Genomic DNA, 21,924 nt, shown 5'->3' with positions numbered 1-21,924 from the left:
TTCTTGAGCTTTGTGAAGAAAGGCAATTCTTTTCTAAATGATAAAAGATATTTCTTTTTTTTTTTAATTTTTTTTAAACTTTATTTATTTATTTATTTATTTATTTATTTATTTATTTATTATAAGTACACTGTAGCTGTCTTCAGACACCCCACAAGAGGGCATCAGATCTCATTGCAGATGGTTGTGAGCCACCATGTGGTTGCTGGGATTTGAACTCATGACCTCTGGAAGAGCAGTCAGTGCTCTTAACCACTGAGCCATCTCACCAGCCCCAAAAGATATTTCTTTCAGCATTTTATTTATTATTTGTTTGTTTGTTTGTCAAGGCACAGTTTTTCTGTGTAGCCCTGTGATACACTTTTCAGCCCCGGCTGTACTGGAATTCACTCTGTAGACCAGGCTGGTCTTGAATTCAGAGATCTGCCTGCCTCTGCCTCCTGAGTGTTGGGATTAAAGGACCATGCCACCACTGCCCAGCTCATCTATTTATTTATTTTTCAGACAGGATATTACTGTGTAGCCATCCTCCTGCCTCACCCTACCAAGTGCCCTTTATCATTTTATTAACACGTCTGTGTTTGTGAAGAGTTAGGATTTCATAGAATCAAACGAAGTCCTGTAGAATGAATTAAAAGTGTCCTGAGTAAAACTGAAGATGAAATGGCTAGTTAGAGCCAAGAATAAAGTTGCACACCTTTAGTCTTAGCAACTGGGAAGCTGAGGCAGGAGGATTACAATTTCTGGGAGCAACCTGGGGTATATATTGAAGTCAGGCAAACCTGGGCTATGAACTGAATCACTGTAACTAGGCATGGTAATGCATGGCTGTTAATTCTATCACTTGGGAGGCTAAATAAGGACTATCGTGAACTCAAGGCCAACTTAGCCTATGTGAGACCCTTTCTCAAAATAAAAGGACTAGAGAAAGGCTCTAGTTAGGAATACTTGCTTCTCTTGCACAGAACTGAAGTTCAGTTCCTAGGACCCTCACAGTGTCTCCCAGCTGACACCCTCTTCTGGCCTCCTCTTACACAGTCCACATGATGTACCAACACACATACAGGCAAAACACTCATATGCTCAAAAACCTAAAGTCTGTTCTTTAAAAAATAAAATAAAGAATACAAGGAGAAAAAAAATACAGCAATCCGGTAACTAGCCATTCTAAGAAGGATGGCCAGGAGCTCAAAGTCAAGGGCAAACTGCTTTGCCTGGAGCTGGAGCCTGAACAACATAGCTCAGTAGATGGGTGCTGGGCTGAGACCTACATTTATCAAGATCATAAATCAGTTCAGGAAAATAAAGTATCTTACGCAAAGTTGCCCATTGGGTAAGTGTTGGGGGTGAGTTGCAAATGCAGTTGGCCTGGACCCAGAGCCGGTTGTCTTAATGACCTTTCAGTGACCATCAGCACTCATTCACTAGCTTTCAGTGACCACTCATTCATTACCCACCAAGGACCACTCATGCATTACCTGTCAGTGACCACTCATTCATTACCTGCCAATGACCACTCATTCATTACCTGTCAGTGACCACTCATTTATTACCTGCCAATGACAACTTGTTCATTACCCGCCAATAACCATCTTTCCACAGGAGCTTTTCCATTATTCATCATTAGTACTTACAGGATTTTTTGTTTGTTTGTTTGGTTGGTTGGTTTTTTGTTTTTCGAGACAGGGTTTCTCTGTGCAGCCCTGGCTGTCCTGGAACTCACTCTGTAGACCAGGGTGGCCTCGAACTCAGAAATCCGCCTGCCTCTGCCTCTCGAGTGCTGGGATTAAAGGCATGCACCACCACTGCCTGGCAATGGGAATTTTTTAAACAGCACCCTAGACTCAATCATTTCACAGGAATGATTGTGTCCTAAGAACTCTAGGCAGATTACTGTCCTTAGGACTTTACCTAATTCCTTATTTCAAGGAGTCACAAAGCTTCTAATATTAACTACCAAAAACAAGGCTGGTAGGGGATTGGCTAGGCAAGACATTCCTTTTTTTTTCCCCTTCCTTTCCCTTCTCCCTCTTTCTCCAGCCCCACTTGCTTATATGACAGCATCAGATCTCATTACGGATGGTTTTGAGCCACAGTGTGGTTGCAGGGATTTGATCTCGACACCTCCGGAATGTCAGCTATGCCAGCATAGCTGACTGAGTTCCTTGGATCGGCGGAGGGCTGAGGGCGAGAGAAAGAAAGACAAGGAGTCATCTGGTAAAGAACCAAATGCTCTATTTTCAACTGCACAGCTCCCTTTTATACTCCCCACAAAACAGGAACACAAACAGGAACAGGGATCAAAATAAGAAAAAGGAGATACATGTGGCAGCCTACCACCCAAGCTTGGATTTCTCCTTGAGCAGTCTTCTCAGGGAAATGCATAGAGATGGGGGATCGGGCACAAAAGCACAGGTGCAGAGGATGGTAACTCACAGCGGAAGAGCAGTCAGTGAGTGCTCTTAACTGCTGAGCCATCTCACCAGCCCAAGACATTCCTTTTTCCTTAAAACTAGGTTTGTTTTTTGTTGTTGCTTTGAGTCTTTTTGTTTTTAAAGATTTATTTTTAATTTGTAGGTTTGTGTATGTATGTATGTATGTATGTATGTATGTATGTATGTATGTATGTACGACACATATATTTTTTATGTTTGTTTTTCTGAGGTGGTCTCAGGGAGCTTACCCTGGCCTCTAGGTCTGTGTAGCCAAGGATGACTACAAGGAGAGAACTGAACACTCCCCTCATCCTCCCAAGTGCTAGATCTCAGGAGTTCACTACCATATTTGACCCTATCTTCTTAGAAAAATAAATAAATGTGTCTCCTCGTCTCCAGAGGTGTTATTACTAAGAATCTAGAGTTGGTTAATTTTCACAGCATAGCCACTGTTTTGGTGTTACACGGTGTAGTTCCTGGTCTGGCTCTGATAGGAAAGCCTAAAGTGCCCTCTGCTGGCTAAGCATGGAACGACCGCAGACTCTGAAAATGGGTTGCCACTGGAGAGGATCGTGAAGGAATGAAAGCTCTGTCTCTTTGGGACTCGTGAGTAAAGGCAGCTGTGGTCCAGCCTGGCAGCTTGAGGTCTATCTGAGGAACCCACATGCTGGGGGGAGAGAACTGAATCCTACGCATTGTCCTTGGACCTCAAATACACAGAATAAGTAAGAAAAAATACATGAAAAAATTCTTTAAGAGAAAGTGGGGTTGGAGCTATGGCCTGGTGATTAAGAACACTTGCTGCCCTTGCAGAGGACTTGGGTGCGGTTCTCAGCACCGACATTGTGTCTAACAATATGTGTAACTCCAGTTCCGGGGGATCCTCTGCCTTCTGTTCAACTCTTCTGGCAATAGGCAGGCATTTAGTGCACGAGTGTAAACACATACACACACAGATACACACACATGTATGGACACACATGCACACACACACGCACATATGCAAGACATTCATACATATAAATCTTTTAAATTTTTAAAAAATAACAAGATGGAGAAACTTTCGTCTACAAAATGTCCACTACAATGAGATGATTTATTATTATTATTATTATTAGCTGGGTGTGGTGGTGCACACTTGTAATACTCGTACTTCAGACGTGGAGGCAGGGGGACCAAGAGTTTAAGGTCACTTTGGGCTGCATAAGAGCATGAAGAGCCATCCTGGGCTACATGAGACTCTACTGTAAACAAAAAAAAAAAACATTTCTTGAAGCTTTTATTTATGTGTGTAGGTGTTTGCCTGCATCTCTGTTTGTGTACCATGTGAGTGCCTGGTACCCACAGAGGCAAGAAGAGGGTGTCGGGTCCCCTGGAACTGGAGTTAACGGATGGGTTTTAAGCCACCAAGTGGGTTCTGGGAATCAACTCCCAATCTTCCGGAAGAGCGGTCAGTGCTCTTAACTGCTGACCCACCTCTCCAGTCCCAAAACATGGATGAAAGGCAGGTGGTGGGGGAACCAGGACATTGAATTCTCTAAACTTATAGGTGAACCCCTCTCTGTAGATTTGAATGTCATTGACTTGCCTATGTAAATATAATACTTTCATCTCTTTTTCCTTTCTTCCTTCCCTCCTTCCTTCCTTCCTTCCCTCCTTCCTTCCTTCCTTCCTTCCCTCCTTCCCTCCTTCCTTCCCTCCTTCCTTCCTTCCCTCCTTCCCTCCTTCCCTCCTTCCTTCCTTCCCTCCTTCCTTCCCTCCCTCCCTCCCTCCTTCCCTCCTTCCTTCCCTCCTTCCCTCCTTCCCTCCTTCCCTCCTTCCCTCCTTCCCTCCTTCCTTCCTTCCTTCCTTCCTTCCTTCCTTCCCTCCTTCCTTCCTTCCTTCCTTTGTCCTGGTTTTCTTTTTTTAAAGTTATGTTCTCATGTATCCCAGGCTAGCCCTGATTTTTCTAGGTAGCTGAAGACTACCTTGAACTGCTAATCCTAATCCTCCTGCCTCAAATGCTGGCATACAAGACGCATGAAGACCCACCTGGCTCAACTCATTTATTTTCTAATGACTTACTGCTTATCCTATCCTTTTGAGTAACGATTAGCACATCAAGACTTGGCTCTGTTTTGATCTAGATAATAGAAATGTGAATCGAGAACGAGGCCGGGGCTCATCTGTGTAACTCCGGTGGAGCTGGCTTGAGATTACACTGAGACTGAGATTTATCTTCTCCCCCCACCCCAAGGGTTGTAAATGTTGGCCAGGGAACCACATCTGGCTGGCCACACATACTCATTTTGGTCTTGTCTGTGGTTGCTTTCTTGCTTCAATGACAGAAACCAAAAGGCTTGCCAAGCCCGAAGATCTTTACCCTCTGGCTCTGGACAGAAAGGGCTGGCTGGCGTACACTCTTCCTCCTTTAATCCCATATCATCTCAGGAGTAGTAGTTTCCTGTGCGTTAAGTTTTCCAGCCAACTAAAGGAGAATTCAGCGGAATTCAGTTACAAACCAACGTCAGAACTTCAGAGCTGGTAAATCAGGTGTGACGGTGTATCCTCCCGGGGTGGAGGCAGGGACATTAGAAGTTCAAAATCATCCTGGGTTGCTTAGGGAGCTGCAGGCCAATCTGGTCGCTTCTTCATCATCAACAAGGAGAATTACACTGAATTGAATATTGTGAATCTCCAAATCACAGAAGATCCTGGAGAGTATGAATGTAATGCCACCAACTCCATTGGCACTGCCTCCGTTTCCACCGTACTCAGGGTACGGAGCCACCTTGCCCCACTTTGGCCTTTCTTGGGAATTCTGGCTGAAATCATCATCCTTGTGGTGATCATTGTTGTGTATGAGAAGAGGAAGAGGCCAGATGAGGTTCCTGATGATGATGAACCAGCTGGGCCAATGAAAACCAACTCTACCAACAATCACAAAGATAAAAACTTGCGCCAGAGAAACACAAATTAAAGTACTGCTTTTAATCTCTTTAGGTTCCTGAAAAACGATGGCAACATGGCCTGCTAAGTTTTCTGCTTGGACTTCTTTGGTCTTTCCCTTTCAAGTGAGCAACACCACAGTGACCGTCTAAAGCATGCCTTATTTAGCCTCTCCTATAAGGGTGACCTAGCCAGGTACATTTTAAACAATGCTTCAGTGTAGAAGGTGTAAACTATTTTGGGCTTGATGTGCTGTGAATGTTGCTTTCCCTCCCTTTGTTAAAATATTTAAATAGAAGTGAAAAGGTCCTCTGAGGATCATCAGATCATGCATGCGCCATTTTTTACTTATGCAGCTGTTAAATTGGCAACGCTCTAAATGCACTGCTGCCATCTAGTGATCATTTTGTAAAGTACAGCAAAACCTACAGATATATACAGTATATAAATATATATATATATTTATATTTTGGGGGGTGGGAGAAATCCAAAATAAAGTCAATGCTTGTTTCCTTTTTTAAAAAAAAATAGAGATTGGAAATACAGCTCAGCAGTTAAGAGCACTTGCTGCTTTTCCAGAGGACCCGAGTTCAGTTCCTACCTCCCCTGTTGAGCGGCTCACAGCCTTATGGAATCTGACCCTCTCTTTTGGCCTCTGCTGGTACCCATAGACAGGTGTATAAGCACACAGAGACACATAATGAAAAATAAAATTAGGAGAGTACATAGCAATCGAGTGAGCACATAAGGTTGCTTTCTTTCAAAAAGTATTTCCTTTGGGGAGAGTTGGCAGAAAGCATCGAAACTGAGTGCCTAATTTCAGGGCTTGGTGTCATGTGGCATGATTCTGGGGGTGGGAGTAGGGGAGTTCCAAGGTATAGCAGCCTCTATTTTCCGAGAAGCACTGACGTCTGCATCTTCTTGTGCTGCCCAGCCCATCCTCAGAGGCTCCCTGACCTTTCTGCAGCCTCCCTGAGAGCTGTCTGGAAGTCATTCCCAGAGTGGTGACTTTGGTAACTGTATGCTGCCAGGGAGCTGCCCTCCTTCCCAGACCTCCCCCTTTATCCCTTCCTACTTTCCCAGCAGCCCTCATTCCAGGCTGCTGACCTTGGAGTTCCCAAACTGTATAAACAAAACCAAATGGGAAAGTGCATTCCTAAAGGAAATTCTTGGCAGAAGTAGAAGAAAGCTCCAGCACATAAAACTGATGGGGGGTGGGATGGGGGAAGGGGAAGGGGGCTGGAGAGATGGCTTAGTGGTTAAGAGCATGCATGAGCTGCTCTTCCAGAGGTCCTGAGTTCAATTCCCAGAATCCAAATGATGATTCACAACCATCTGTAATAGAATCTGATTCCCTCTTCTGGTGTGTCTGAAAACAGAGTACTCATAAACATACATACACACGTATGTACATACATGCATACATACATACATACATACATACATACATACATCTAAAGCAACACTGATTCTGTACGTCGTATCTCTCTCCCTCTGGCATTTTGGGACTCTCTTTTTTTTCTTCCTTCTTCCTCCCCTACTCTTTTTGTTTTGTTTTTTCAAGACAAGGTTCCTCTGTGTAGCCCTGGCTGTCCTGGAATGCCTTCTGTAGACCAGGCTGGCCTCGAACTTGTAGAGGTCCTCCTGGCCTTCTGCCTCCGCCTCCACCTCCACCTGGATTAAAGGCCCTGCCCAGTTTCATTTTGAAGACAAGGTCTCACATAGCTCAGCCTGGCCTCAAATCCACTCTGTAGCTGGGGATAATCTTCACCCGATTGGCCCTTCTGTTTCTCTCCCGAGTGCTGGAGTTATGTTTTATTTTTCTATTTACATGTTTATGTCCACACGCTCACCTTTGTCATGGTGTGTGTGGAGGACAGAGGACTGCTCTCACGAGTTCCTTCCCTCCTATAGTGTGGGCTCCAGCGTTTGAGCACAGGTTGGTGGCCAGTGCCTTTACCTGAGGAGCCACCTCACTGGTACCAGTTTTGTTTTTATTTTTACCACAATAGCCAGTTAATATATTACTACTAACTGGATGGAACTCAGGCTTAGTGTGTAGTACTCTGCCAACTAAGCTACAACCTCAACCCTTTTTCTGTCTCACTGTGTATCCCAATCTGGCCTCGGGCTCTTCCTGCTGCAGCCTCTCAATCTCCCCAAGGGACTGCAGGGGAGTGTCACCTTCCTTGAATTTTCATTAGCTTGTCAGAATCTTCTCCCTGCCCCTTAACTACACAGTTTTCTCACATGGATTCCTAGGGATGAAGAGACCCTCTGGCAGAGTGGATAAATGAAAAATAAACAGAAACCCTGGTTACATGCACCAATCCTGTGCCTGCTCAGACTTCTTATCATGTACGATAATAAAATTCTTTTTTTTTATAAAATTCTTTGTTACCTAAACCAAATTTGCTTGCAATTTCTGTTGCAATGGAAACACCCCAGCAGGGCAGTGGTGATACACACCTTGAATATTAGCACCAGGGAGGCAGAGGGCAGAGGTGGAAGGCAGAGGGCCGAGGCCGAGGCAGGTGGAAGTTGAGCTCAAAGCTAGCCTGATCCACAGCGTGAGTTCCAGGACAGGCAGGGTACACAGAAAAACCACACACACACAAAAAACAAAAACCCCTGAAAACTAAAGTCTGGGCTGGAGAGATGACTCTTGTCAACCAGAGAGAGCACTTGTCAATCTTTCAGAGAACCTGAATTCTGATCCAAGCACTCACATTGGCCAACCTAGAGGCACCGATAGCTTCCGGCCTCGCAAGGGCATCTGCACACTCTCACACACAAAAGCCAGACTCACAGTTCTGCCCTCATTTTGTCTCCTTTTTGTGTCAAAGTCCTGGTTGATTCCGCATACGTTAATCACTTGAGTGTCTGCCTTAACCCATCCCAGCTCTCTTCACCATCGAAGGCAATGGAATGAATAACTGAGCCATCTTACTGCCCACTCTCGACAATGTCCTGTTTCAGGTGCTCAGAAAAGCGTTTAGTCGCTGTTCAAAATCTGAGAGTCATCCTGAATTCTAGGACCAGCAGAGGCTCACAGACTAGACACTCGCCCACAACTTCATGGGAGCAATTGTCTATGATACTGAGGCCACATCTGGAGCAGGAAGTATCCTAATCAGCTTGTCATATGCTGAAAGGATCTCTTTGGACCACCTTACAGACCACCCACATAGTGACTAGTGCATATCCTCTGCCCCAATCCATCATCTGATAGTTGACGAGACCATTTCCTCTTCCCAGTGTGGGCCCTGTTGATTAAATCTCTGATTTTTCTCTTTAAGTGGTTTATTGGGACAGGTAACAAAAGCCGACTGGAGCTGTGGAAAGGTGTGGGGCTTTTTCTGAACGAGCCTCCCCTAACAGAGGTCACACAGTGGATGTGTGACCTAAATGTGTTGCATTGAGTGGGTCATCTGGCTAGCTGGGAAGAGCCTTCCTGAAGTGCCTGCTTCCATCTGTGTCCTGGTGCAGAGTTAATGTCACCATAGTGTGGTCATCTAGAGTTGCAGGTGTGGCTTCTTTTTCTTTGCCCAGTTTAAAAGAATGACCAAGCACGAAAGGCAAGGACTCGGCAGTCGGCCAAGCTTTATCCAAGTCACACACAGCAAAACAGACTCCCCGCCGGGGGCGAAGGGATTCAGAAATCCAGCCCAAAAGGAGGGCTTGAGCCTTTTGGTGGTCTAGGGCGAGTCTCCATCCACTTACTTCTGATTGGCTAACTTAAACAAATAGGAGGCAGCTGATAGACCCCACAGCTTCATGAAAGCCTAGGCATGTGTAGGCTGGTCAGATCGAGAAGGGGAGCCCTAGGCCGGGTGGTGGTGGCCCACGCCTTTAATCCCAGCACTTGGGAGGCAGAGGCAGGCGGATTTCTGAGTTTGAGGCCAGCCTGGTCTACAGAGTGAGTTCCAGGACAGCCAGGGCTATACAGAGAAACCCTGTCTTGAAAAACCAAAAAAAAAAAAAAGAAAGAAAAAGAAAAAAGAAAAAAGAGAAGGGGAGCCCTGCTTAGGGGTGGAGTTTTCTTTTTATTCCTCTGTGGTTATTTTAATTTTTTTCATTTTTAGTGGGGGTTTTTTTCCCTTTCTTTTTAGCAGTCTCATGCAACCCAAGATGAACTCACAATGTTATGAAGCTGAGGCTGGCCTTGACTTCCAAGTACTGGTATTACATCATGAGTCATAACGCTCACTCTATTATTATTGTTATTATTATATTATTATCATAGAGACGAGAGTTGAATTATTATTATCATTACTATATTAGAGACGAGAGGTGAATTCTCAGAAATCCTTCTAAACCTCTCAGATCGCTGTGATTAAAGGTATAAGCCACCAAGCCAAGCCTGGCAGTTTTCCCTTCCTGTGTGAGTCCACGGAAAAAGCGCTAGCACAGAAGCCGAGCAAAGGTGTTGAAGCGCTCAATTTCCATGTATTACACGGCGGGTGCCCTCAGTCCTCCGCGGCGCATCCTCTGGGACAGCCTGCTTAGGCCTTTCTTCACTGACCCGCTGCTATGGAGACAAACCAGCCAGTCTTGAGCCCTTTCCCAGGAAGCATGGACCGGGAAGATAAAGTGGCCTGGAGCTTCGCGCCTGCTAGTCAGAAAACCAACGAAAGCAGAACCGAGGTGCTGCTCCTATGAGCGGGCTTCCTGCCAATCAGGGGCGGAGGCCAGCGAGGACACAACCAATAGCAGGAGCAATTGGGTGGTCTGTCCTTGCGGGGACCGCACCGGGGACCAGCGCTGTCGTTGAACGTCAGGAGTGCAGAGCGCGTGCCCTTCAGATGGCCGGTAAGAATGGGGCCGATCGGCAAGCCGCCGTCAGTTGTCACTCTAGTTCGAGACCTCTATGGTTGAACCAGACCTTTAACCATCAGGGCGGGGCTAATCGAACTGTGCCAGTAGTAGTAGGAGGCGACCGGGTGAGGCCAGAGATAACTACGTGCGCTGTGATCGCTCTGAGCGGAGAACCGCTGCCTTAAGTAAGCGGCCTGGACCAAGGGAGGTAGCGCTCCCGTTAGTCAGAGAGCCAATCAGAATGGAACAAGCCCAGCCCGACGTGTTTCCCCCATAATTGGACGATGCTCCTGCCAATCATAGCAGGAGCTCTTGAAACCTCGACCAATAGCAAGGAGCGCCTGGTTCCGATTTGCCGCGCAGGGTCCACGCGGTGGTTGCTGATCGAGGTCGTCAGTTGGTGATCACCTCCCCTCGGCCAAACCCCAGAGCCGACCGGCGTCGCTCGCGCTTGTCAGCCAAGAGCCAATCAGAATTGGGTAGGCCTGTTGCCACTTCGGCTTAAGGCCGAATTGTTTCTTCTGTGATTGGGCGAACCTCCTGACAATCAGGGCGGAGCCAGCGAAGGCTCGGCCAATGGCTGGAGGCAGCTAGGTCAGACCAGCGACTAACTGTAGGCGCGGTGGTCGTTAGACGGTTGGAGGGCAGCACAGGACATCTTAACTCTCCGCAGGCCCTCGGCGTCTAGCGCCCACCGGCGGCCCATCCCGTCATGTCAGGCACTGCTTGGCTTTAGTTCTTCAGGCCTCCGCCCACCCGCCTACCCGAAGCCGCGCCCACCGCCCAGAGCCAGAGGGATGGTGGTAGTCACCGGGCGGGAGCCAGACAGCCGTCACTCGGACGGTGCCATGTCCAGCTCCGAAACCGAAGACGACTTCCTGGAGCCGGCCACTCCTACGGCCACGCAAGCGGGGCACGGGCTGCCCCTGCTGCCCCAGGAGGTACCTGGAGCGAGCGATGGGGGAAGGGAGGGCTGATGGGACGCGAGGGAAAACCTGGTGCTTGCAGAGCTGACCTTGGGAGGTGAGCCTCCCAAGGAGCAATCCACCCCTGATGCCACTCCTGCACTAGGTGTGTCCTCCCTGCCCTGGGGTCACCTGCGCCCCAAGTCCCTTCTTCCCATACTCGGTAGCTACCAGATGTCAGTTCCATTCCTGTATCCCATGTCACCTTTATCAACTAGAGGAGGACTTCTCAACGCATACCTTGTGCCATACAATCCAAAAGGAGACCCTAGGTTGGCCAAGTGTATCCTCCAGCTACCTGGGGAGTGGCTTAAGAAACTGCATGCAGTTAACCTATCTGGTGCCTTGGTATGGTTTAGGAAAAGGACACACCTGAGTGGGCCGGACCAATTCTCATCCGGGTGCCACTGTGCAGCGAACAGTCTCCGTTACCACATGGAGTAATTTCATTTGCTAGGTGGACAGGAGTGGTAGAGGATTTGGGGCAAGAGAAGCAATGTGAGCAAGGACATCCAGGAGATAAATTCGGGAATTAGGAGGAGGGCAATGGTGAGTTGAACTCTAAGAGCAGAGATAGTGGGAGGGATTCAGTTATCTGTTGCTGCACTGTGGTATGCTGTGGCTTTGTTAGTAGTCCTTCGTGTGTGTGACACTTTGCACGTGAAATGACCCTCGAGATAGATAGGAAGATGGATACAGACGTGGAGACTCAGCAGACAGAGTTGTCCAAAGGGAGGGGGGGCTGGCTTGACTGAAGTTCTCCGGCAGCTGACAGTATTGCGTTAGGGTTAGAATCCCCGAATTGGCAGCATCATGGGAAACTTGTAAAAATAAGCAAAATTCTAGACATAACTCTGCAGTCAGGGAGAAGAGCCAACACAGCGGTGACACTTTTTTTGTGCACTGTCATTGGGCAGAAGTTGTGGTTTGAGTGGAAGGACACACAACCCCATTGACTGTAGGACGGCCAGGCAGTCCCAGCCTCCTGTGAGTCACACCCCTCCCTGTGAGTTCTAGGGCTCCTTACTGTTACTGGTTTTGTTTCACATATGGTGCAAAGAAGTACATTAGTAGGTGCTACCTTTTAAAAAGAACTCCAGTCATGCAAAGCATTACAACAAAATGACATTTGGGTCTTGACATATACCTAGATTGGGTTTAGCGTTTCTGCAGAAATGTAGGAGGCGTTTTGCACCATGAGTGTAAGAGTTGAATTTGTTGGGCCTGGTGATACACACCTTGAATTCCAGAGACAGAGGCAGCAGATAAATGTCTGTGAATTCTGGGCCAGCTTGCTCTATGTAGTGAGTTCTAGGAGAGCCAGAGCTACACAGGGAAACTCTGTCTCAAAATAATAATAATGATTAATAATAGATTTGAGCTTATACTTAGAATTGTAAATCTTGTGTATTTTATTCATTGATTTTTGTGAATTTTAGTCTCTACTGTAAGGCAAGTCTCAGGTACGTTTTACCTCATCCATTTGTGTTTTGTGTGTGTGTGTGTTTTTATGAGGCAGGGTCTCTCTAGGTAGCTCATGTTGGCCTGGAGCTCACTGTATGGACTCTGGAGCTCACTGGTCTAGAATGCAGGGAGTCTCCTGATTCTGCCTCTCAATAGCTGGGATCAAAGGAGTGCACCACCATGCACAGCGGGGTTCTCCCCCACCCCCAAACAAAGGATGTGTGGACATTTGGGGAAAGGGCTATTTAGATAAATATAAAGACTTTCACCACAGCCAGAGAGATGTAATATTTGAGAAAAAGAATTCTAAGATAAACTTTACCCTGGGATAAAATTTCAGTTGATTTGGAGTCAGAACTGGAACTGACGTGCTCCAGGCTAATAACCTTTACTGTCATTTTCTCATCCTCACTTAGTCCTTGTGACCAAACCTTAGGTGACGTGAAGACTAATCAATCACTATAGAGTGAGTGGGAGAGAACGGGGTGAGGTAGAGAGCGAGGCTTGGGAGTGCTGAGCGTGAAGTTCTGAGGTAGAGCTCTGCTCTAGCACCTGCCAGGCTCTGGATTAGAGGAAGACGGTGAGGACCGGGTACCGCCGCGATGCAGTCACAAATAGCTCCTGGTCTCTGTTCAAAACTGGCAAGCACACAGGCTCTCCCGGCCTTTGGGCTGCTTGACATCTAGGAAAATGGGTTGACAGGAGAAAATGGTTGCCATTGTATGGTGCTAGGTGCTGTCGTTGAGGGGAGTGTAGTGACGGAATGAGGGGGGAATATGTACGTGATTCCATCTTGGACACGAGACGGAGGGAAGAGTGGTAGTGGTCACGGAACAGAGATGGAATGGACCGGTGCTGCCAACCGTGTGGTGCCTCCGTGTGAATTAGGAGGAGGACACACGCCTGGGTTGACAGACCAAACTGTCATCCGGGCGATTACACAGTGAACAACCTACACCACCACGTATGGCAGTTTCGTTTGGTAGCTGGGCGGGAGGAGACTTAAGAGCATCTTTGGCCAAAAAGCCAGCATGAGTTAGAACATACAGATGAGCAGTTCAGAAAGGGAAGATGATGAAAGCTGACGGAGATTGCAGGGTTGGGGTGAAGAGAGGCCCAATTTAAGAGCTAGTCTAATGAGTAGGACTTGTCAACTGATACTCAAGGAAACTGGGGTGGGGGTGTCCCCTAGTTTGGGAAGACTAAGTGATTGTGATCTGCCAGACCTAGGCAGACTGACATGGAAGAGCCCCAGATCTTGTTGCCTGTGCCAGTCTGAAAGCTGTGGTGGTTCCTTTCCAGTTTCCTGAGGTCGTCCCCCTTAACATCGGAGGGGCTCACTTCACCACGCGCCTGTCTACTCTGCGGCGCTATGAAGACACCATGCTGGCTGCCATGTTCAGCGGGCGGCACTACATCCCTACAGACTCTGAGGGTCGGTACTTCATCGACCGAGATGGCACATACTTTGGGTATGTCTGTCTCTTCCTCTACAATCAGCTCTGTGGTCATAACTAGTGAGTAGCCTGGAATTGGGTCTTGGGCGTTGCTGTCTTCCACAGTACCAGAGGAGATAGCCTAGAGGTGGAATTTAATAAATGTTCTTATCGACTTGTATTAAAATGCTTAGTTGTTTTGCCACAGGTAAAAACAACGAGAGAAATTTTTGTTTGTTCTTGGGTTTGTTCTTTTGTGATAGGGTTTCTCTGTGTAGCCCTGGCTGTCCTGGAACTTACTCTGTAGACCAGGCTGACCTCAAACTCAAGGCATCCACCTGCCACTGCCTCCTGAGTGCTGGGATTAAAGGTGTGTGCCACCACAGCCTGACAAGAGAAAATCCAATACTGGCAGGATTTGATGAAACTTTTCCCATTCTGTGCAGTTTGAGACTTGGAGAGTCGTTATCTAATATGGAAAGGAACAAACACACTTGGAGTCAGAGAATGTCAAAAACCGTCTTAGGTTCTGGCATTCAATAATACCATGTAAGTTGAGCATGGTGGCACTCTTGAGAGGTGGAAACGGGGGACTGCAAGTATTTCTAGGCCAACTTGGGCTATACAGCAAGCAAGGCTCTGTGTCAACACTCCCAACATACACTACCACCTACTGTAGCACGGAGGGGCTGTGGTGTGTGCAGTTCTGAGGCTCACAGTGGCTTACAGCAGAAACCGTGAAGGATGCTGGATTGCCACACCTTTGTTTTACTAAGAAAACCTTAAAAAACAAACTTGTAGCAAGGCAGTGGTGGATGCAGGTCTTTAATCCCAGCACTTCGGAGGCAGAGGCAGGAGTTCAAGGCCAGCCTGGTCTATAGAGCAAGTTCTAGGACAACTAGGGCTGCACACAGAGAAATTGTCTTGAAAAAACAAAAACAAAAAAATAAAACAAAACAAAAGTCAAACTTGTATGTTACTGGGATTTTAACGATAACACACACACTATACACACACACAAACTCACAGTCTTAGTTTATCTGATATGTACGAATCCTAAAGAAATAGATGTGATTATTACACCTTCCCATGTGATTATTACACGCTTTTGGCAAACCTTATAAAAAGTTTATGCCTCAATTTCATGGTGTTTTTTTTTAAGATTTATTTTTATTTATATGTAGGTATCACTTGTGTGTGAATACCCCGGAGACCAGAATGGGATGGATGTTGGATCCCCTAGAGCTGGAATCACAAGCAGTTGTGAGCTGCTAATGTGGGTGCTGGGAACTGAACTTGCGTCCTCTGGAAGAACATCGAGTCCTCTTAACCACTGAACCATCCTTCTAACCCTCAGTTTCCTTGTTGACATGAGAAATAAGTGTAGCTGTCTGGTGGGCATGTCTGTGATGATTAAGGAAAGAGCCTGTGTGTGACCCCGGGGAGGTCAGATCTTCAAAGCACATGGCTGGAATCCTCTGTTCCTTCATCTCTCTTTGGAGATGACTAGAGGATCTATCTAGCTTTTGACCTTGAACCAGTGACCAGGGAGGCAGGAACTTCAGCTGATGATGTATGTCTTTGTGTTGACTTCCAAGTAAGGGTACCCACAAGGGTCATTTTGATCCTTACAAAGGAGCCTCCAGCGATATAATTTGTTTTGCAGAGTCTGCTTTTCCCCAGTGGGCCATCAGCTGCCTCTGATGGTGAGAAAACAGAGTGTCACATCACTCTGTGGAACTATAAAAAGATTTTTTTGTTTGCAGGCCATTTGGGGAGGGAAGTGCTGGCCCCAGCTGGTGTCTCCCGTAGCGCTCTCAGCTGGGCCTTGCCTGGGCTTTTGCTTGTCAGAGCTCATAAGGGTTGATTGAACATCTCAGAGCACTGACTTTAAAGGGGTGGGGATGGGTGGGTCTGGAGACCTGAGTTCAGGTCCCTGTACCCTGTGTTAAGTGGCTCTCAACCACCTGTAACTTCAGCTCCAGGAGAGCCAATACTTCTGGTCTCCACTGAGTGCCTGTATTCTTGAGCACACACCCACCAAACATAATGGAAAAATAATTTAAAAGTCTTTAAAGGAGTTGTGGGGAGGAAGAACAGGATCCAAATTGAGGCTTCTATGCCGCTGTCTGTTGGCCTCGAGATGTAGTAGCATTCATGCTTGGACTTCTGGACTCCAACAGTCTGTGGCTTATCGGCAGTAGATACAGTTTTTCAAAGCTTCAGAGTATGAGTTCAGGGCATTTGGAAGGTACACACGTTTTTCTGCTGGTTGTAGCTCATGTAGACCATGTACCATCCTGGCGGCTGCTTGGGCCTGGGGCCGGGGGTGGTGGGGAGTTCTTCACTGTGCAGATGGCACTGACTCTGTTTGCTTCTAATGAGGTGAGGACCGGTGGTTGTCGGCTCAGGATGTGTTGTGTCTGGACCTGAGGCTTTGCCAGTGGTGGCTCCTTCAAGAAGGGTTTTCCATAACCTCCGAGGCCCCACTCGGGCCTCATTTATGGACTGGAGCTAAGAGAAAAGCCTGCCTCATATTGTCATTAAGAGGACCAAATGGGTGGTGCATGGCTAGTGGCCAGTACAGATTAATGCTGAAATGTTAGCTGTTGTTGCTTTATGGTTTAGATGAGTTACTGATGTACCAAATAGATCTAGGGGTTTCCTCCCTCTCTTCCCAAAACCGCTGACAATAGGCCTGATTGTTACCCTCGGCACTGAAGAGTCTGAAAAGGATTAGCAGGGACTGAATCTGTACTTTCCCCATATGTGACTTTACTTAGCTGAGAACCAGCTAATGTTAGCCCCTGAAGTTTGGAATGTTGTCTGCCCAGATAGCCATAGAATAATAGTAACAGTAGCAATGTGAGGTGGGTGGAATCTGTTTGTTTCTGTTGGAAGCATGAGGTTACAACTATTCCGTTATCCTTGTAGTTGTTATGACTGAACATTTCTAACATGTATTTGAGAAACTAGTGCTGAGGCCATAAGAGGACTTTCCTCTTCCTCCTCCTCTTTCTCCTCCTCTTCTTCCTCCTCCTCCTCTTTCTCCTCCTCTTCTTCCTCCTCCTTCTCTTCCTCCTCCTCCTCTTCTTCCTTCTCCTCTTCCTCCTCCTCCCCCTCTTCCTCCTCCTTTTCTTCCTCCTCCTCTCCCTCCTCCTCCTCTCCCTCCTCCTCCTCCTCTTCTTCCTTCTCCTCTTCCTCCTCCTCCCCCTCTTCCTCCTCCTCCTCTTCCTCCTCCTCTTCCTCCTCCTCTTCCTCCTCCTCTTCCTCCACTCCTCTTCTTCCTCCCCCTCCTCCTCTTTCTCTTCCTCCCCCCTCCCTCCTCCTTTTCCTCCTCTTCCTCCTCCTCCTCTTCCTCTTCCTCCTCCTCTTCCTCTTCCTCCTCCTCTTCCTCTTCCTCCTCCTCTTCCTCCTCCTCCTCTTTCTCCTCTTCTTCCTCCTCTTCCATCTTCCAGAGCCTTCTTCCTCCTCCTTCTCTTTCTTGTTCTTCTTTTTTTGGGGGGAGGGGTTGGTGGCGGGACTGGGTCTCTCTGTAGCCCTGGCTGTCCTGGAATTTGCTTCATAGACCAAACTGGCCTCAGATTTACAGAGATACACAAAGTGTATATGTAGCCCGATGGATGCTGGCGATCTTAGCACTTGAGAGACTGCAGCAAGAGGAACAAAGAGTTCAAGGTCAGACTTGTCTCCCTAGTAAGTTTGAAAGGAGCCTGGGCTACATCACACCTTGTCTGAGAAACACCACTGCATGTGTGTTTTACATCAACGGCATTATAGCCTTCTGTTACACCTGTGAGTACCACCTAATAAGAAGCATTATGATGGTAATGACTTAGGAAGGCAACAGATAGCCATTTCTGGGGGCTCACACTCTGCTAGGCGTTTTCTAAGCACTTTTCATATATTAGCTCATTTAGTTTCTCTCCTGATTGAACTTACACTTCTGTTGTTTATTTTGTTTTGTTTGAGACAGAAGCTCACTATGTAGGCCAGGCTGGTCTTGAACTCACAGCCTCACCTGCCTCTGCCTCCCACATATGTCACCACAACCACCTTAATTTTCTTTTAACTGTATGAGGTCATTTAAAAAAAAATCTTTCCCTTTTTGTCAGTGTCAAAAAGACACTGAAACACACAAAGGTCGAGTTCACTTGGCCAAAGTTACAGTTGGGGACGTAGCCCAAATTCTGTGCTCTAACCACTTTGATAACCTTCCCCTCCCTTCCTGCTGCTTGGTCCTTAGCTTCTTCTTACCCTTTCTCTTCTCTGCCTAGAGATGTGTTGAACTTCCTGCGTTCAGGGGACCTGCCACCCCGGGAGCACGTGCGAGCTGTGCACAAAGAGGCCCAGTACTATGCCATTGGGCCCCTCCTGGAGCAGCTGGAGAACATGCAGCCACTGAAGGGCGAGAAGGTGCGCCAGGCCTTCCTGGGGCTCATGCCCTATTACAAAGGTGAGGGGTCAGCTGCCTCACAGCTGGGGAGAGGGGGTGGGAGGCATCATTTAGCTCCTAGGCCTTTCCCAGAAGTGGGTGGGTCCAGTGTTCATCTAGATTAGGAGAAACTTTTCCCCTCCTCCTGGGACAATGGGACTTTTCAAGTTGAGAAAAATATCTCTCATATACCCCCACCGTCATCTGACTCCTTGCTTTGGAAAGCTGTGGTCCTTATTGAGGTGTGTCCTTCCTAAGTCCATGGAGTCCATGGGTGTGTGTCCCTGTGTCTGTCTGTGTGTCTCTCTCCCTCCTCTCCTATTCCACCTCTGTCCGCTGACGACAGCTGTTGTGTTAAACTCTGTAGACCATTTGGAGCGGATCGTGGAGATTGCTCGGCTTCGCGCAGTACAGCGGAAGGCCCGCTTTGCCAAGCTCAAAGTCTGTGTCTTCAAGGAAGAGATGCCCATCACCCCCTATGAGTGTCCACTCCTTAACTCCCTCCGCTTCGAGCGGAGTGAGAGTGACGGCCAGCTCTTTGAGCACCACTGTGAAGTGGATGTGTCTTTTGGGCCCTGGGAGGCAGTGGCTGATGTGTACGATCTCTTGCACTGCCTGGTCACGGACCTCTCAGCCCAGGGCCTCACGGTGGACCACCAGTGTATCGGGGTGTGTGACAAGCATCTTGTCAACCATTACTACTGCAAACGCCCCATCTATGAGTTTAAAATCACGTGGTGGTGAGTTGTTCTGGAAAGCAAGAGTCCCACGAAGGAGGATGTCTGTCCTCTTGGGTGGCTCTGGGAGTCTGATCCCCACAGGGGCTGCTGACTGTCCCAGAAGCTGCTGAGGTGAGGACAGAGCACTGAGACGCAGATGCAGAGAGAGGCCCGGGCGCTGCTGCAGTCTCCCTGGTTTGTGTACCTTGGGGACTCGGTCTGCTCTCACTTAGTCTTCTCTTCAAGGCCTGGCAGTCTTCACTAGAAGCCACAAGATCTAGCAAGGATGTCACTGGGAGTCCAGAGAGCTTTTGATACCTTCTTGACGCCCTGTAGGAGAGCTCCTGCTCATCCCTGATGGGGATATCATCACTGCCTCACAATGTTCGAACCTTCCAGTGCTCAGTGTGTCAGGCGAGATAAGGAGTGAGCTAGGGGATTAATCCAAGCTTCTGCCACGTAGCCCTGGCCAAAGAAGAAAGCATACGTCTCCTCCCAGTGTGCTCCTTGCTCTTCCAATGACTTGCAGTACCTTGTCTTAGGATGCAGAAAGATATGTCCCGTGCTCCCAGAACATGCCTGTCACCTTCTCTTGGAGATTAACCATAGCTGCCAAAGCCATGTACCAAGTTGGGCCTTAGAAAAACCACATGTTTACAGCCCTGCCCCGGAGCTTTGGCTTGTCCCTTCTTTGCAGGGTTATCCTCTCACAGGGCTGGAAATGTTAAGTTCTAAAGGTTCTTTCTGAAGATTCCCCAAGTCAGGCAGAGGAGGAGCCTAGGTCCTCTTGATATACAGGCACTCTTTCAGATGCCAAGAACGCGGGGCTTTGCCGCTGGGTCTTATGTTGGGAGTCAGTGTGGTGGACCCCTCTGGAAGGGATGCTCTCGTTCTTTGATAGTTTTTGTTCAGGGTGGTGGGGACTTGCTCCGCAGTCAGGGGCAACTAAGACAGTACAACATGTACTCCCTAAAGAGAGAGCTGTATAGCATTCCTCTGAAAGCGTTGCATGTCTATGCCGCACTATGGGTTCTAAGGAGTCATGGGTGTCCTTGACCATTCCTGGGTAAAAAAAAAAAAAAAAAAAAAAATTGTTTTTTTAATGTAAGGAATTGTCATTGCCAAGCTCAGTCCTGTAGGATCAGAGTGGTGCAGTCAGACAGTTGGGGGCTAAAGGCATCTGTCTGCTTCTGAGGAATAGAAGGCCTGGGCCTTCTGAACCTGAGCGAAATTCTGTGTAGCTGGAGGACAGTGAGTTTCCTGGGCTCTTGTGGAAACACACAGTTTTGAACTGGTGTCTCACTTTGAGTATGACAGAGCTAGAGGCTGAGGTCCATGAAGGGGATGCGTGTCAGTCATCTTCCAGTACACCTGCTCTCTCTGTTCTCCTCAGTAAACAATCACATCTTCTGAGGTGCCAATGCCTCTGCTTGGCGCTTAGCCCAGCACTGTGGCTCTGGCTTTGTTTCAGCAGAGATGTTCCTTATTTCAACCAATTTTATTTTTATTTTTATTTTTATTTTTTGGACAGGGTCTCATGTAGCCCAGGCTAGCCTCCTATTAGTTGTAGAGCTAAGGATGACCTTATGCTCTTGACCTTCCTGCTTCTACCTCGGAAGCTCCAGGGGACACAGGCATGTCCCACGTCTTGTGTCCAGTGTTTGGAGAGCTAGTGAAGTCACACTGTTCAGGATGCTGTCCATGTGAGTAGAAAGCAGACCGTTAAGCCTAGGGCACTTAGTAATTGAGCCTGGGGTTCTTTTCTTCCTGCTCTAGAATATTGCAGTGCTTGGAAAATTAGAACCCACCAACAGAAGACAGAGAGAAAACTGATCCTCTCAAAAAAAAAACAGGCCCAGACTGCTTGCTTAAGGTTACGAAATGCTGGGTAAAGATGTTGTCCATCTTTTGTGATTTGCTGGAGACGTCGTTTTTCTGTCCCCTTTTTTATTCTCAGGATGATATGGTTTGTACCATGGTGGCAAAAGAAAGCTCTAGGCTGCTGGAGTAGGCAGAGGTCGGACACAGGACAGCCAGCTCAGAAACCCCTCTTTTGTTTTTTTTTAAGATAGTTGGCTTGATATTTATGGTATTAGGGGGGCAAACCATGTACTGAATCGTCTTATATGGTTGGTTTTTTTTTAAAATAACAAAATCCTTTGTGTTTTTAAGCCAGCGACTTGTACACTGTCTTGCAGCACAGAAACTTTTCTTTGTACTACAAAATATATTTATTATAATTCTAATTCTCCCTTGGCTAGTAAAATAGAAATATGAAATAAAGCAATATATATTGGGACCTGGGCTGTGGTTTGGTGGTAGACTATCAGCCTAGTGTGCACAGGGCCCTGGGTTCCCTCGTCAGCACCACAGGGGGGGGCAACTGTATCATGTCAAAGTGTATCTTTACTATCCGGGCTCTCTCCTCACTAGTCTTCTCTGCCCTCTCGGAATCCATGGCCTGTTTTGGCTCTCTAAAGAGAAGCCAAGGCTGGTCTGAAATGTGCTGTTGCATGTGGTGGCTGAAGATGGCTTCCAAATAAAAGGGTCATATCTGTGGGAATTAGCTTGGCCTGTTTGATCCCTTTCCAGTTAATTGTCCAGGCCCAGAGCAGAAGGCTTGTAAGGAAAAGCTTCTTGACCCACAGGAAACACCTTCTCACAATGTGTGCATCCTGTCAATCAACACCTCTCATCTGGCTTGAGCCAGATCAGCCGTTACCG

General features: G+C 47.5%; 1 protein-coding gene across 2 annotated transcripts; it reads left to right on the top strand.

Moving 5' to 3' along the window:
* The first annotated feature begins 10,094 nt into the window (after positions 1–10,094).
* On the top strand, positions 10,095–21,499 carry Kctd7 (potassium channel tetramerization domain containing 7). 2 transcript variants are annotated; one of them, XM_028766093.1, is made up of 5 exons: positions 10,095–10,175; positions 10,855–11,122; positions 13,913–14,082; positions 18,324–18,502; positions 18,849–21,499. In XM_028766093.1, the coding sequence occupies exons 2-5, from the start codon at positions 10,979–10,981 to the stop codon at positions 19,223–19,225; spliced, it is 870 nt and encodes a 289-aa protein (XP_028621926.1). In that variant the 5' UTR covers positions 10,095–10,175; positions 10,855–10,978; the 3' UTR covers positions 19,226–21,499. The 2 variants fall into 2 exon arrangements, with proteins under 2 accessions (XP_028621926.1, XP_028621925.1); XM_028766092.1 differs by lacking the exon at positions 10,095–10,175 and having other exon boundaries at positions 10,773–11,122.
* The last annotated feature ends 425 nt before the right edge of the window (positions 21,500–21,924 follow it).

The sequence above is a fragment of the Grammomys surdaster genome, unplaced genomic scaffold (genome assembly GCF_004785775.1).
Source record: "Grammomys surdaster isolate TR1022 unplaced genomic scaffold, NIH_TR_1.0 166, whole genome shotgun sequence".
Taxonomy (NCBI): domain Eukaryota; kingdom Metazoa; phylum Chordata; class Mammalia; order Rodentia; family Muridae; genus Grammomys; species Grammomys surdaster.
Note: the sequence above shows the minus strand (reverse complement) of the source record. Positions and strands in the feature narration are given on the sequence as shown.